The sequence below is a fragment of the Physeter macrocephalus genome, chromosome 4 (assembly GCF_002837175.3).
Source record: "Physeter macrocephalus isolate SW-GA chromosome 4, ASM283717v5, whole genome shotgun sequence".
Taxonomy (NCBI): Eukaryota; Metazoa; Chordata; class Mammalia; order Artiodactyla; family Physeteridae; genus Physeter; species Physeter macrocephalus.
This window is the reverse complement of record NC_041217.1, coordinates 109,635,910-109,650,193: the sequence shown is the minus strand read 5'-3', so window position 1 is coordinate 109,650,193 and position 14,284 is coordinate 109,635,910. Positions and strand designations below refer to the sequence as shown.

Genomic DNA, 14,284 nt, shown 5'->3' with positions numbered 1-14,284 from the left:
GTGATCTTTCCACTAAGTAGTCCCCAAAATGGGGTGTGCAAAACAATCCACTGGGAGAATAGAAAATATTAGTACTTCTATTTTATTCTTTATCTTAAAAACAAACAGAAAAATGAGCTCTGCTAATAATATAACATATAAAATAACAGTGGTATATAGTAGCATATAATTTATAAATAATATATACACATTGGGGATATGTGTTTAACTTTTACTGTTGAATGCATAATCAGCAAAGTTTGGGGATCACAGACTTAAAGCATAGGCTGAGTCTAGAATTCCTGGAAGTCATCTCACCATCTCGCCTGGAGGCCAGCATTGGAGAGCTTGCCAAAGAGTGGAGCTAACACAGAAGAACAGTTAAGATTGCCTAATGACAATGTTTGAGTTCCTGGAGCTAGCTATGCCTGAAGCCATGATTCCAAGACTTTCAAGTTGAGCCAATAAACACTCTTTGGACCTTAAGCCTGTTTAAGTTTGATTTCTGTTTCTTGAAACAGGAAGCATCTTGATGGTAAGTTTAATGAATAAACTCTATTAAGTTTAGCTGATCATTCAAGTTACTCATTTCTTAGAAAGTTTTTATAACTGGGGGTCATTCTTAGTGATCTTTTCACCTAAAATATCTTAATGACATTTTTATATTGACTTATGACTTATGTTATTTAGCTTGACTAACAAATTTAAAAGAAGGTCAAAAAAAAAGAGAGACTATATTAAGGCTTATTTTAAGACTTTTTAAGGCTTATACGCAGTTGCTAATGATTTTCTATTTTTAAGTAAATATTTAGACCTCCTATTTCCAGAATTAGTAGGCCAGGTTATTTTGCTGGAAAGAAGAAGGGAGGGAAGGAAGGAGGTAGGGAGGGAGGGAGGGAGAGGGAAAGGAAGGGAAGGACCCATACTGAGAAATGATGGTCACAACCCAGCCCTTTGAGCCTCTTGCCTGGGTGAGCCAGGGAATGTTAAACTGTGAGCTTGCTTGGTTCAGGGGGCTCCAGACTGGGATTGCCCTCGTCTCCTAGCAAACACATGCAGACCTCTCCAGACCCTCACCCTAGGACTTGGGGAGCTCTAACAAATAACTTGTAAAACACATTGACTAACAGGTACTAATACATACCAGGCCCATGAAGAAACCAAGTAGCATGAAGCAGTCAATTTAAGAAACAGCAGAAACAGGGCCAAGCATATCAGAATCAGATGCAGATTAGAAAACAACCATGCTTACCATATTTAAAGACATATAGGTAAAAATATCTATAAGAAAACCTTGGGAAAAACAAAAAAAATGAAAAATCAATGACCAAAATGAGTCTCATTTCAAAAGAATAAGTAGACTTTTTAAAATGTGTTTGCCCTGCAGCTGCTATAGTTACCTCCTGATTTGATCTAACCAACTTACTGAACACTTACTGTGCTGAGCGATTTTGCTGGGTGCTCGGGACACAAAGCTGAATAGATGCTCAGCATCCATTAGGAGAGACAGACTTGTGAGTGCAAATCCACAAGTTATCAAATAGCTCAGTGGCTGCTGTACCATAAGTATACAAAGTATTATGGAAGCAGGGGTCTGCCTCTGGGGAGACAGGTTCAGAGCCAGAGGGGGAATCCCGTAACATGTCCTAATACACGGAGTGGCAGGTGCCACTTGATGAAGAGTATTGATCAAGGGAGGCATTTCCAAGAAGAAGGTGGCATCTTAACTGTGCCTAAGAGCCACATCCTCCAATATGAACCTTCAGAACCCTGAGAACATGCCTGTGGAAGCTTCGCGGGCATGTTTGAGCGATACCGAATTCAGCGTTAACCACCATCACCTCAGTGGATCTGTGTTGCTAATGTATTCATCCTGATGATTCACAATGTCTTTTCATTTAGTAAAATAAAAAGGGCATCTGAAAAGTTGTGATAGAACCCTGAGAATAAAGGCATGGAAACTCCTCCCCCGAACATACCCTCGGCCTCTAGTGTGAGAAACACTGTACTGAAGAAAGAGGAGGTTGTTTCCTGGAAAACAGTGGTGTGAATGAAACTCAGGGTAGTAGGTCAAGTGCTTGGTGAATACCTTGTGAGCCAAGCTCTGACAGAGACATTTTCCTGCCTTCCAGGAGCTCAGTCCAGTGGAAGGGAGAGATGTGAAAAGATAAAAGTATAATAAAATGTGTCAAGTGATATAACTGAAGTATGCTTTGAGGGCCCTGGAACAAAGAGAAGGGAATTGATGCAGCCCAATTGCTCCAAGAGGCTTCAAGTAATTCTTCCAGCTGCTGGTTTCCTCAACTAATATGGCCACTAAATGTTCAGGAAATGATAACTGCTCTTAATATTACCCTAAGAAACCTGATTAAGAAGGTAAGTCTTGGCCAAGAAAAAAAAAGGCAAAGTAGCACATAATGAACATGGGGATCACTCATTGTATTAAATTATTTACACTAATTATTTAAAAATCTCCCAAAGTTTTTCACTTAGGTGTTTAGAGAACAGCTGCAGTACTCATACCACGGTGAAGAATAAAAAGAAAAATGAAATAGCATGAAAACCTTTCCCCTCAAGCATGCAGGAGCCAATAGTTGAAATATAGGATAGTACTAGTCAAATGTGATCAACTGATGATACAATGATAAAAATACAGAAAAAATATTAATGATATTTTGGTTCAAAAATTCTGGCATCTCAAGGAAAATGCAAATGTGTAAGCTTTCTAAACTCTACATTTCTGAAGGCACTTTACTGCCCCACTCTTCTCAATTTGTGGGTTTTCCCTAGTTCCCCAGTAGGTGAAGGGTATTAAACATGGGCATGCACAGGTGCACACACAACCACACATCTTATCATTATATCAAAAATACAACAGTGCCAAAAAAAAAAGGGCCAAGTGAAAAGAGGGAACACTAAAAAACAAAAGAGAGACAGGACAATATCGTAAGACTGAAACATTAAAACATTCGTGCATCTGACACATACTTATCCAACACCCTCTAGGGCTGAGCACCGGGCTGGATGTTTGGTACAGGAGGCTTGAAAGGTGCAATCACAACTTGGTAAGCAAGAATTAGATCAGCAGGAGGAATACTGCAACTTCCATCAAAAACGATGAAAATCACCAACAGGTTTAGAAAAGGACAGAATTGCTAACTGGTGGGAACACAACCAGGAGAAGTGACTACACCATAAAAACAGTTAAGGAACAGAAATCCATGAAGATCTAAGTTACACTGATCCATCAGTTGCAGGGCAGTCACGCAACTGAAATTGCAGGAAATAAATAAGAGCAATCACGACTCTTATGGATTATTTTTGTTTCACGAAACCATAGGAAACATAGATTTGTATAAGCTTAATAAATGGCACAAAGACCCAAATATCAAAGGAAAAAAACACAGTATTTGTAAGAGTAAAAACAAGATCTGGAATAGAATGGAAAGTCATCTGCACAGTGGGCTAAAAAAAAGCTAGAGAAGCTGGACTTAGGAAGGAAGCCTGACACTGGTACTGTGGGAAGAAGTCAGGAAGGAAGCCCATCAGAGCTACCATCAGTTATTAAGAAAATCTACTCTTTCCCCAGATAATCAGGACTGTGTGATGTCAGCTAATTTTAAGCCTATCATATGACCAAGGGCAACTCCAACCCCTCTTCTGATTTCTGCCCCTTAGGGGCAACCACTTTTATCTGCTTTGTTGATGTTGTTATTTAACATTTCTAAATAATACCATTTCACTATTTTTTCCTCTTTAGTATATTATCAATTTATAGCCTCCTATGGAAAATAGGGATGTAGCTCTTACAGCTGCCCCTCCCAGCCAACACACACATTTCACCTCCCCACTCATTGTCCCAACAAAGTTTTAATAAAAATTTGATAATAAATAAACATTCAGATAAATTAACATTCAGAACTTATGAAGTGAATATGCAAATACTCTTCAGAGTTGAGCTATTAGTAAAACGATGATTTTATTTTTATTTATATATATATTTTTTTAAATAAATTTATTTTATTTATTTATTTTTGGCTGCATTGGGTCTTCGTTGCTGTGCACGGGCCTCTCACTACGGTGGCCTCCCTTGTTGCAGAGCATGGGCTCTAGGAGCACAGGCTTCAGCAGTCGTGGCACGCGGGCTCAGTAGTTGTGGCTCACGGTCTCTAGAGCACAGGCTCAGTAGTTGTGGCACACGGGCTTAGTTGCTCTGCGGCGTGTGGGATCTTCCTGGACCATGGCTCAAACCCTTGTCCCCTGCATTGGCAGGTGGATTCTTAACCACTGCGCCATCAGGGAAGCTCCCAGTACACTGTGATTTTATAATCTCTCTCTCTTTTTTTTTTTTTTTTTTTTGTGGTACGCGGGCCGCTCACTGTTGTGGCCTCTCCCGTTGCGGAGCACAGGCTCCGGAAGCGCAGGCTCAGAGGCCATGGCTCATGGGCCCAGCCACTCTGCGTCATGTGGGATCCTCCCGGACCGGGGCACGAACCCGTGTCCCCTGCATCGGCAGGCGGACTCTCAACCACTGCGCCACCAGGGAAGCCCTATATTGTCTCTTATAAAAATTTTTTTCTGGAGTTAATTGCCTTTTTCTCCATTTGCTTAGTTTTCCATATACTAACCAGGACTTTATCACCAAACTCCAGCTGAATCTTCCAGCTCCTTTCAGTACAGTCAACCAAGCTGGGCATCCTGTCAATTCCCTTCTCCCAGGGACATCATTCATGGAGCCCTCATTCTCCTGTTCCAACTACATGGGTTGCTTTCTAATCCTTATTCAAGGCCATCAGTTTGGGAATTCCCTTCACCTCCTTGCTAAATTGGATTCTGCATTCTCCTATCAGGCCCATATAGGTATCATGTATTGACGTAGCAACACTAGAAGTAGAAGCATTTCCTGGATCCCATTTCCATCTCTTTCTTTACTCCCTCATTTTTGTGGAGAGTGTCCTTCAATCCCTTCCTGTGAGAGGAAGTCTGGAAGGTAAATTTTGAGACCTCCCATGACAGACACTGCTAGCTGCCACCCAGTGTCTATTCATTCCTCCCTTCTTTCTGATTTTGTCTAAGGCAGGAATGTATTTATACCCAGGACAGAATAACTCAAAGTATTAGAGCTAGACAAGAACTCATATCATTGTTTTCACACCCGATTGCACACCAAGTCGCCGGGGGGCACCTCAAAAGTACTGATGCCCTGCTTCTTCCCTCAGAGATTCTGGCCTGATTGGTGTGGGTGCAGCCTGGGCATGGGGGTATTTAAAAAGCTCCCCAGGTGATTCTAATGTGCATCCAGTTTGAAATCCTTACCTTAGAGATTACTTGTTCCTATCTCCTCATTTTACAAACGAGGCAACTAAGGTGCCCTGAGGTTGCCACTTGCCCCCAACCGTAAGGATCCAATTTAGAATAAGAATTGGATTCAAGAATCCAGTAAGAATCCTTGTCCAGTGTTCCTTCTGATCCCTGAATTAATATTTCTTAAAGAGCAATGGCCTGTAAGATGGTCACGAATGAAGGAAAAAAATGTTACATTCAAATAAACTAATGTTTCCAACATAATTTCTCTTATTTAAAACAGTGTGATACTTTTGCAGACCACAGCATCCTAGTCCGAAAATTCAGGAGACTTCTAAATGTTACTGAAAGGAAAAGGAAAAAGCAAGTAAAGCCATGATGGAATGAATCCAGCATTTACCTTCCTCGAGGTACTTTTGTGCTTCAGATTCTCTACAGCAAACACTGGGTTTCCATTCTAAACCCGCTCAGAGGGAACCATCACCGCCTGCAGACTCCAGCGGCCATTTCTCAGGTCTCGGCTTGGTGGCTTGGCAGCACTTGATCCAGCTATCCACCACGTCCCTGGAACAACCTCATCTCTCCACTACTAGGATATCCCACTCCCCTAGTTTGCTTCCTACCTCACTGGGCTTCTCTGGCTCTCCTTTACTGGCTCCTCTTCCATCTGACTTCCAGATGCCACAGTGCCTCAGGACTGTCCAGGTCACTTCTATCCTCTATCCTCCCTTCTAGAAGAGTTCATGGAGTCCTGTGGCTTTAAATACTATCCACAGGATGTGGACTTTCACGTTTGCACCTCTGGCAAATCTCTCTCTTGAACAGACTCCCTTATCCGACCTCTTCCTTGAAACTCCACCCACATGACTAATAGGTTTCTCATACCAACCCTCCACCCTCTTCTCTGCACATCTGCTCAATGCCTGATCACATACTCTTATCTATATGTTTCAGGTGCAATCCCTCATTCTGTCAATGGTTCTCCACATTGGCTGCATAGTCGTCACCTGGGAATTTTTTAAAGGTTTCAGAGTCTGGCTTCCAACCCCTAGACATTCTGATTTAATTGATGCCTAGGTATAAGCTGGGCATTGAGATTTTGATAAGTTTTCCAGGTGATTCTAATGTGCAGCAAAGTACAGGAACTTTTGCTCCAGAGTCATGCTTTGATTCCCCCTTTTCCTCAACCCTCACACCCACTCGATCAAGTCTTCCTCCAAAACACAACATGGAGTGGTCTCCTTCTCTCTACATCTGCAGTCTCCTTGGTCCCAGCAGCAGCAGCCGCTCTCACCAGACAACTGCAACAGTTCCCAGTTCTCCACATAGTAGCCAGAGGGGTAATTCTAAAAGTGAATTAGACAGACATCTGTCTAAAAATAAGACAGACATCACTCCCCTACCCCGTATGGCTTCCCCCTGCTCTTAGACTAAAATCCAATCCTCTTACCATGGCCTGAACGTTTCCTGCCCACTCCTTCCCATACCCTCTCTTCCCCTTCCTCACTACCCCACTACACCTCCTTCCTGGCTCTGAGCATGTGCGCTTGCTGTTTCATCTACCCACTGCTACTCCCCCAGCTCTGCATGTCTGGATCCTTCTCACCTTCACGTCTCAGCTCAAGTGGCACCTCTTTAGAGCGGGCTGCTTGATCACTCTATTAAAAGAGGCCTTTCGGGGCTTCCCTGGTGGCGCAGTGGTTGCGCGTCCGCCTGCCGATGCAGGGGAACCGGGTTCGCGCCCCGGTCTGGGAGGATCCCACATGCCGCGGAGTGGCTGGGCCCGTGAGCTATGGCCGCTGAGCCTGCGCGTCCGGAGCCTGTGCTCCGCAGCGGGAGAGGCCGCAACAGTGAGGCCCGCGTACCACAAAAAAAAAAAAAAAAAAAAAAAAAAAAAGAGGCCTTTCCCACAGCCTCTCTCATCAATTTCCTTCATATCTGAGACCGCAATCTTTGCCGGTCTTCCCTACAAGGGAACTCCATGAAGGCCTGGTCTCGCTTATGACTATATCCCCAGCATAAAGCAGACTACCTAACACATAATAGGTGTTCAGTGAATAATTTTTTGGAAAAAAGAAATGAGTCAGTGAAAAGGATGACAACCCTAACTATGTGAACTTTCCTTAGCCAGTACCCATTAAGATCAAATTATAATAATAAAACAACAAATACAATAAAAACAACAAAACAATAGAAAATCTAAAATAATTGATATGAAAAATTATGTTAAAAATATACTGAAAAGTCTTGCTTAGCCAAGATACATTAGAGGGTTTTAGGTAATTTAGTTGCTTGGTTTGCTGATAAAAACCCTATTTTGTTTCAATTAATATTCCTGAAGTCTTTACAAAGAAAGAATTATTCAATGAATTGTTATGAAAACTTGCAATCCACTGGGGAGAGAGAAAGAGCCCTCCTTGAAAACAAATGCAAAAATAAAACTTAGACAGATTTAAAAAATAAAATTGATAGAAGCATAAGATTTAGAATTTTTAAAAATATAATTTAACATCCCTTTCTAAGCATGAGAAAATTCAGAAGCCAATGAAAACAACTGACAGATCTTAACAAAAATTAAGACTTCAAAAAGTTAAAAGAGAGACTGGGAAAAAATGTCTACAATATATTTAAACAGGCAAAAGTTTACTATCCATTACCTGTAGAGAGTTCCAAATTATTGATAAGAGAAAGTCAACTCAATATTTATCCTGTTATATATAAAGGACCCGAACAGGCCAATGAACATTTAACGACAAATTTACTAACAGTCAGAATGGTGAAAATCTACCTATCTTAAATTTTATTTATCAATAACGCAAAAAAAAAAACAACAACCACCTCTATTGAAGGGAAATGTAAATTTTTGAAGGGCACTTGGCAGTAGAAGAGAATGAGATCAGAAGAGTATCTGTGATCTAGGAATCAAACCTCTATGGATTTATCTTACAAGTGTTTAAATAACCAGTCAAAAGGATGGTTACAAAAATGTTCATTGCAAACCTATTTGTAACTCTGTGTTGACTCAAACATGTCTATGACATATTGTTAAATTTTTTCAAAGTTACAAAATAAACACATTGAGATCTCATTTTTCCAAAAATGTGGACATTGATTTCTATATGTAGATATTTTAAAAGTCTAGAAGTACATAATCCAGAAAAAAATTTTTGGTAATCTCTGTGAAGTAGTATCATAGGTAATCTTAATTTTCTTCTTCAAGTTTTCCATATTTTCTTGATTTTGGATGGTTAACATGAATTCTTGAGTTATCATTATGAGTTAAAATAAGCTATTTCACAGGGTCTAATAATACATATCAGGTAATCAAATGTCTCCCTGTCCTTAGTTTGTGTGTGGTGGATGGGAAGTGGAGAGTCAGGGGAAGTAAATGCAGAGACTAAAATTCGGTGTTTCTACAGCAATGATCATGTAGGTTGAATGTCCCAGGGCAGTCTAGCAGATGGAAGATTTTAGCCCAATCTCAAACTCCTACATGGGTTTTTTCTTTGGTTTTTTTTTCACTCCAGTTCCTACAATGAACTGACTTTCTCATGATTTGCTAATCTCACGAGAGAGAGAAAAAAATGTTCAGATAGCTCAGGCTCTGGGTATTTGGGACCCAATTAAAGGAAGTTAAAGAGAAGAAAATAAAAGGTCAAAGAAAGAAACCTTAGTTACCTTCTCAGCACAGCTCTCAGAACATAAATGACATCGTCATTCTAATTCTGAGAAATACCCAGAAAAAAGACTGTAGGGGCTTTTCATTTTCCTGTAGAGCCACCCGTAAAAGATGAGCATGCTACAACTTTCAGGAATTTCCCTAAAGACAACTGTGCCACCAAGTTCCTATAAAATCATCTCTCATCACTACGTTGCTGCCTCAGGCCAGCAGGAAAGCAGAACTAGGACTTGACATCTTAAAAGTGCTCGTTCTGAACAAGCCATACCTCCTATGAAAACATATCCTGAAGCATCAGATCCCTGAATCGAGAGGAAAGTAAAGCAAAACTCCATTTCTAAGCAATACAGGATTCCAAATGCAGTTAAAGCTGGAGAAGATGACTGGAATTATGGCATTCCTTACATTTTGCTTTCTCTAACATTTTCAGTAAGTGCTCAATTTCAAAAAGTGCTCAATTTTTCAATAATGCTGATGACTCTCCCTAAGGAAAAGTAAAATTAAAAGAAGGTATAAAGCCTATAGACCAAGGGCCAAATGTAGCCAGTAGACTGCTTTTGTAAACAAAGTTTTATTGGAACATAAAAAAGTTATAAAATTATAACTAAAGTTATAATTAATCATTTTTCTTTAAACCGTTGGATGAGTTTACCTTATCTTTGGACAAGCCCACCTCATTGCCAGTTGGGGAACCCCTAGATGCACACTATCTCTAGCAATTCCCTCTAGGTGACAGGATTTTTTTAAAGCTCACCCCTTAAATTGTGGGTCTTCTGGAATTATACCAAGGACAATTTTCCAGAATCTTTAGCCTCACTAGTCACCAATTCTTGCCTGACAGGATTTTTTTTTTTTTTTTTTTTTTTTGTGGTATGCGGGCCTCCCTCTGCTGTGGCCTCTCCCGTTGCGGAGCACAGGCTCCGGACGCGCAGGCTCAGCAGCCATGGCTCACGGGCCCAGCCGCTCCGCGGCATGTGAGATCCTCCCAGACCGGGGCGCGAACCTGGTTCCCCTGCATCGGCAGGCGGACGCGCAACCACTGCGCCACCAGGGAAGCCCCAACCTGACAGGATTTTTTAAGCTGAAACCACTAGATGTATTCAAGGGGAGATAACAAAATACAACCTTCAAAGGAGAAAAAAGAAAGGATCCCCCCAACTGAGGGGAAGGAAATATCTATGGGCAACATACCCCGAAAGCTCTCTCCTCACACCAGGGAAAAGAAAATGGGGTCCAAGCTCAAAACAGAGTAGAAAGCTCAGCTAGAGTTAGGCTGAGGAAAGTGGGAAGGAAAAACCCCAGAAGACTGCCAAAGCAAACAAATATGTAAACAAACCAAAACATGGCTTTACACATTTGATACTGAAAAGAATATTGCAGTTTGATAAAGAAAATGAGGTCTGGAAATAAGATCACTTTTCTCTATGAAGCCCAGAACACATGATGTAAGAGCTCACTGAAGGGTGATCTCATTCTTGGGAAATGACAGGTGGGGATTGGACTCCAGGCCTCAGCTAGAGAGAACAGTCCAGCCTCAGAGAAGATTCCACATTTAATTTTCATAGCCAAAAAGGCTTTCTTTGGCCACTATTTTGGCCACTTTAAAAATTGTAGCCACAGGAAGACACCTGTTTTTCATTAAGTTTCAAAAATTGTCTTATTCTGGGTTTCACTTCACTGAGACCTAGCCAAAGTGATTAGCTGCCATATACAATCATCCCTGACTTTCAGTTCTGTATTCTCTGCCATTCCGTACAAAATTTGTCTCCCTACTCTTCCTCCTTGCTTCATTAAGACATTTTATATGCGTTATTTTATTGTTAAAAACAACACTTTTTATATGCTCCTCCTTGGGAGAAAAGAACATGGCCACCTCAAACACTTCATCAGGATTTACCCGTTTTTATGTGCAGGAGACTAAATACAATTGGCACTATCACGATGGCCTCTGCATGGAAATGGTTAGGAGACGTGCGGGAAATATGCCTGTTTTTAAAGGATCCAAGCCACAGAACCTGCTTACAGAAGGTTTGCTAAAGAAGAAGGGAGAGTTCACAGTAATGGGAGTTTAACTCATCTTAAAGTATTTAGAGGAAGATGAGCTAAAATCTCGAGAATGCTGACTCAACAGGGAGAAGCTATCAGATTCCCCCAAACTTGTGCTGTGTGGTTAATGCATCACAGAGATGGTGAGCGGGTCCTGAAGTGTGAAGTCCACATCCCACATCTGGGAGAACCATATAGTTGATTCCCTCAACATTACATATCAGAATTTGCATCCTAACATCCATAGGCAACCTCTCCTACCTCTTTCTTAAGGACTTGTTCCATTCTCAGTGTGTGATGAAACAAAATCCTATCTCCCACTGGTACTGTACAACCGGACATATGTATATTTCAAATTAGAATCCGTTCAAAACCTACTTATGTGCACACCCAAGTATGTTTCCTCTACTCTAAGAATGGGAACTTCTGAAGATACTCACTGGACATGATAAAACCATTTAAGTCCTGACGAAATGTGCTAATAAAAAACCTAAATTCAAGTAAAAAAAAAAAAGTTTATACACACCATACCTACCATAAGCACAAGCCTGTTTATCAGTCCAAGCAAAAGATAGTAAATAAACCCAGGGTCAGTTTGCTCCCTACCTTTTAGGACAGTGATTTTAGGGCTACGGTAGATGGAAGCAGTGTATAACTTCTACCCCTCTGCTCTATTAAAAATAAACACTTAGCATTAAGAGAGATGATTTATAAATTACACGATACCCAGTCATTTTGATGTGACATTCACAGGTATCCAGTTGTCCAAAAAAGCTGCACCAAAGTTTTGTCTTCTAATTCAAAATTGGTCTGTCAAAAGTCTAAAAAACATATACCACAGTTGCTTGGAATTAGTTAAATACTTATCTGGACAGTGACCAGAGATCAAATAAATCCTCCTCTTGAATTCTGGCTTTCCTTGCTAGCGTTAAGTTCATTTGTATTTAATATCGAGAGCACTGTGCAGGAAAGTCTCCACGCTATTTTAAGAAAGTTTAACCACCCACCACTGTATTTGTTTTGCGAGCTTTAAGAGGGGAGCGAAGGCCTGTTTGTACGCACTACCCGCCCCCGGCTCAGCTGCACAGCTGGGTGGTTGGAGCTTTGACCAAGAAGTTGGGGCCCACTGGCAGAGCCACCGGGCTGAACTGTACGCCTTTTCATAAAGGCAGAGGAATTGGGGTTAAACACGATATCACCCTCCCACCTGAGGAAAAGGCCTGTTTGTTCCGGAAGGCAAAGCCCAGCCTGATTTAACTAACTGCAAGCAGTTACTATAAGCAAGGCAGCAAGAAAGCTCTAGTCTAGAACAGGAAAGCCATCCACTTGATGAGGGTTTCTCCGGAGTCCAATACCCAGAAAGACACAGCTCAGGAGCCTCATCTGACAGTTAACCTGAAATCACCTGGTCTTTCCTCTGCTTCCTGGCCTGGGGAAAAGGACAGGGCTGCCGGGCCAGGCCTGCGCCTTCAAAACTTTCCACGGCTCTCGGGATTCGGAGCAGGAGAAACCGTTCACTGCACGCGTTTCAGCCTTGCCGGGAACGCCTCCCCTGAAGTCGGATCCCTCCTAGGCGGGCCCCCCTCCTCTTAGCGCCTCTCTCTTACCCTTCCTACTAGCCGCCCGGGGCGCACAGACCCCGGCCCTCTGGCAGGCGCGGCGAGTCGCGGGGGCGGCTGGCCCCCCTCGGGCGGCGTCGGCGGCGGGCTGCCGGCCGGGTAGGTGCGCGCCGGCTGGGAAGGGGCTCGTGGCCAGGCGTTTCCGCCCCGCCCCGAGTCCCCCCGCCACCCGGCGACAGTCGCCTCCCGCCCGGGCTGAGGAGCCTGCGGAGAGCGTCTCAACTTGGTGCCCTGGGGCACTTTTTCCTCGAGTCAGCGAGCTGGCCTCTCTGAGCCCCGGGAGGCAGGTGGCAGGGTGCGGGCGGTGGGAGATAGAGCAGAGGTGCGCGCGTCAGGAGACCCATGGAGGAAAGCAGCCCGGGGACGGGGTGGCGGTGGGCGCCCGAGAAACGGCCGTGGGATGGAGGGGGGCCCCACGGCGATCGCCCCTGGGGTACTGACCTGCACTGAGGCCCCCGGGACGGACCTGAGGCTCTGCTCCACACCGGCAGGTCCAGCGCCTCCACGCCACGAGCCATGGTGCTGCCCGGAGCGACGGGGGAAGGAAGCCTCCTGGGTGGCGGCCGGGCGGTAGGGCCGGGGAGAAGCGCCTTCAAAAGGGGCCCACGCGGTGGAACGCTGGGCTGCCGGTGCGCCCTCCACACCGCCCCCGGGCGGCCGGGCTGTGCACTCCCTGCCCTGCGGGGCTCCTGACTCTACAGTCTTTCCTTGATTTCGGCATTCTTTTCTTGTTTCCTACATCCATTCCTTTGCCCATTTTAAAAGTCATTTGTATTTTGATGCGTTCAAGACACAGGCCATATTCACTGAATGCCAAGCCCAGGGCTGAGTACTGTGGGCACCGAGATAAGAAAGACCAGATCCTTTCCCTCCAGGACTTCACGTTAAATGAAAAGTTCATTCATTTTGACGTGTTTTTATTCTGAAGTGCACGATCACAAAACTCTGTGACAAGGGTCATGCTTCGGCGATGTTAAAAGTGCTACGGGCGCACAAGGGAAAGAGAAACGAATCGCTGTTAGCTCGCGCGGGGAAGCTGGGGCGGGCCTCCTGCGCGGGGAGTGAGTGTCCACGTGGCCGGGGCGGGCACAGAGGGACGGCGCAGACCTGCAAGACCCGAGCCTTGGGACTCGGTAAGCCCACGTGCTGGTCTGCAGCCACTGCGCTCTTCCCTCCCGGAGCTGCAAAGGAAGACGCCTGTCGGAAACAGGACATGAATCTTAGAGATGAGGGTCGCGGTCACTTACCGAAATGCCACTTTCAGCTGTGGGTGATGTTGACTTGGAAGTTCAGACGAGCCAATAGCCTCTTTTCCAGGGAGACCTATTCCTATTGGTGGCAGCAGCAGCAGCAAAGTCCGCGAGTTCCAGGCTGTTTGAATCAGCAAATGTTTAAAAGGTCTCTGGGTTTAACAAGGGCAAAGAATATTCTGCCAGGTAATTATTTCAATATGCATCTCCAGGTAGAAGCAGTTGGAAATACATAAGGTATATAAAAGCATACATAACTGACCCCCCTGTCCACTGAAAGACAAACACACGACTCAAAAGTTGTGAGTTAAGTTTTATTCAAGGACCTTACTGAGGACTATAGCCCTGGAAACAGTCCATCAGATAGCTCTGAGGAGCTGATGCGAGGTAAGGGAGGAGCCAGGATA

At 43.7% G+C, this 14,284-nt stretch overlaps 1 protein-coding gene across 2 annotated transcripts in view; it reads right to left on the bottom strand.

The window, feature by feature from the left end:
- The window catches only part of MCOLN2 (mucolipin TRP cation channel 2), a 62,882-nt gene extending 48,997 nt beyond the window's left edge, over positions 1 to 13,885 (bottom strand). Inside the window, exon 1 of one of the 2 annotated variants that reach the window (XM_024119556.3) lies at positions 13,875 to 13,885. Coding sequence is in view for 1 of the 2 variants with exons in the window: in XM_024119555.3 (XP_023975323.1) it covers positions 13,069 to 13,145 (77 nt within the window). In the remaining variant the exon portion in view is untranslated. Of the gene's footprint in view, positions 1 to 13,068; positions 13,197 to 13,874 lie in introns of those variants that run through there. The other variant, XM_024119555.3, reaches the window with a different exon arrangement.
- Between the last annotated feature and the right edge of the window lie 399 nt (positions 13,886 to 14,284).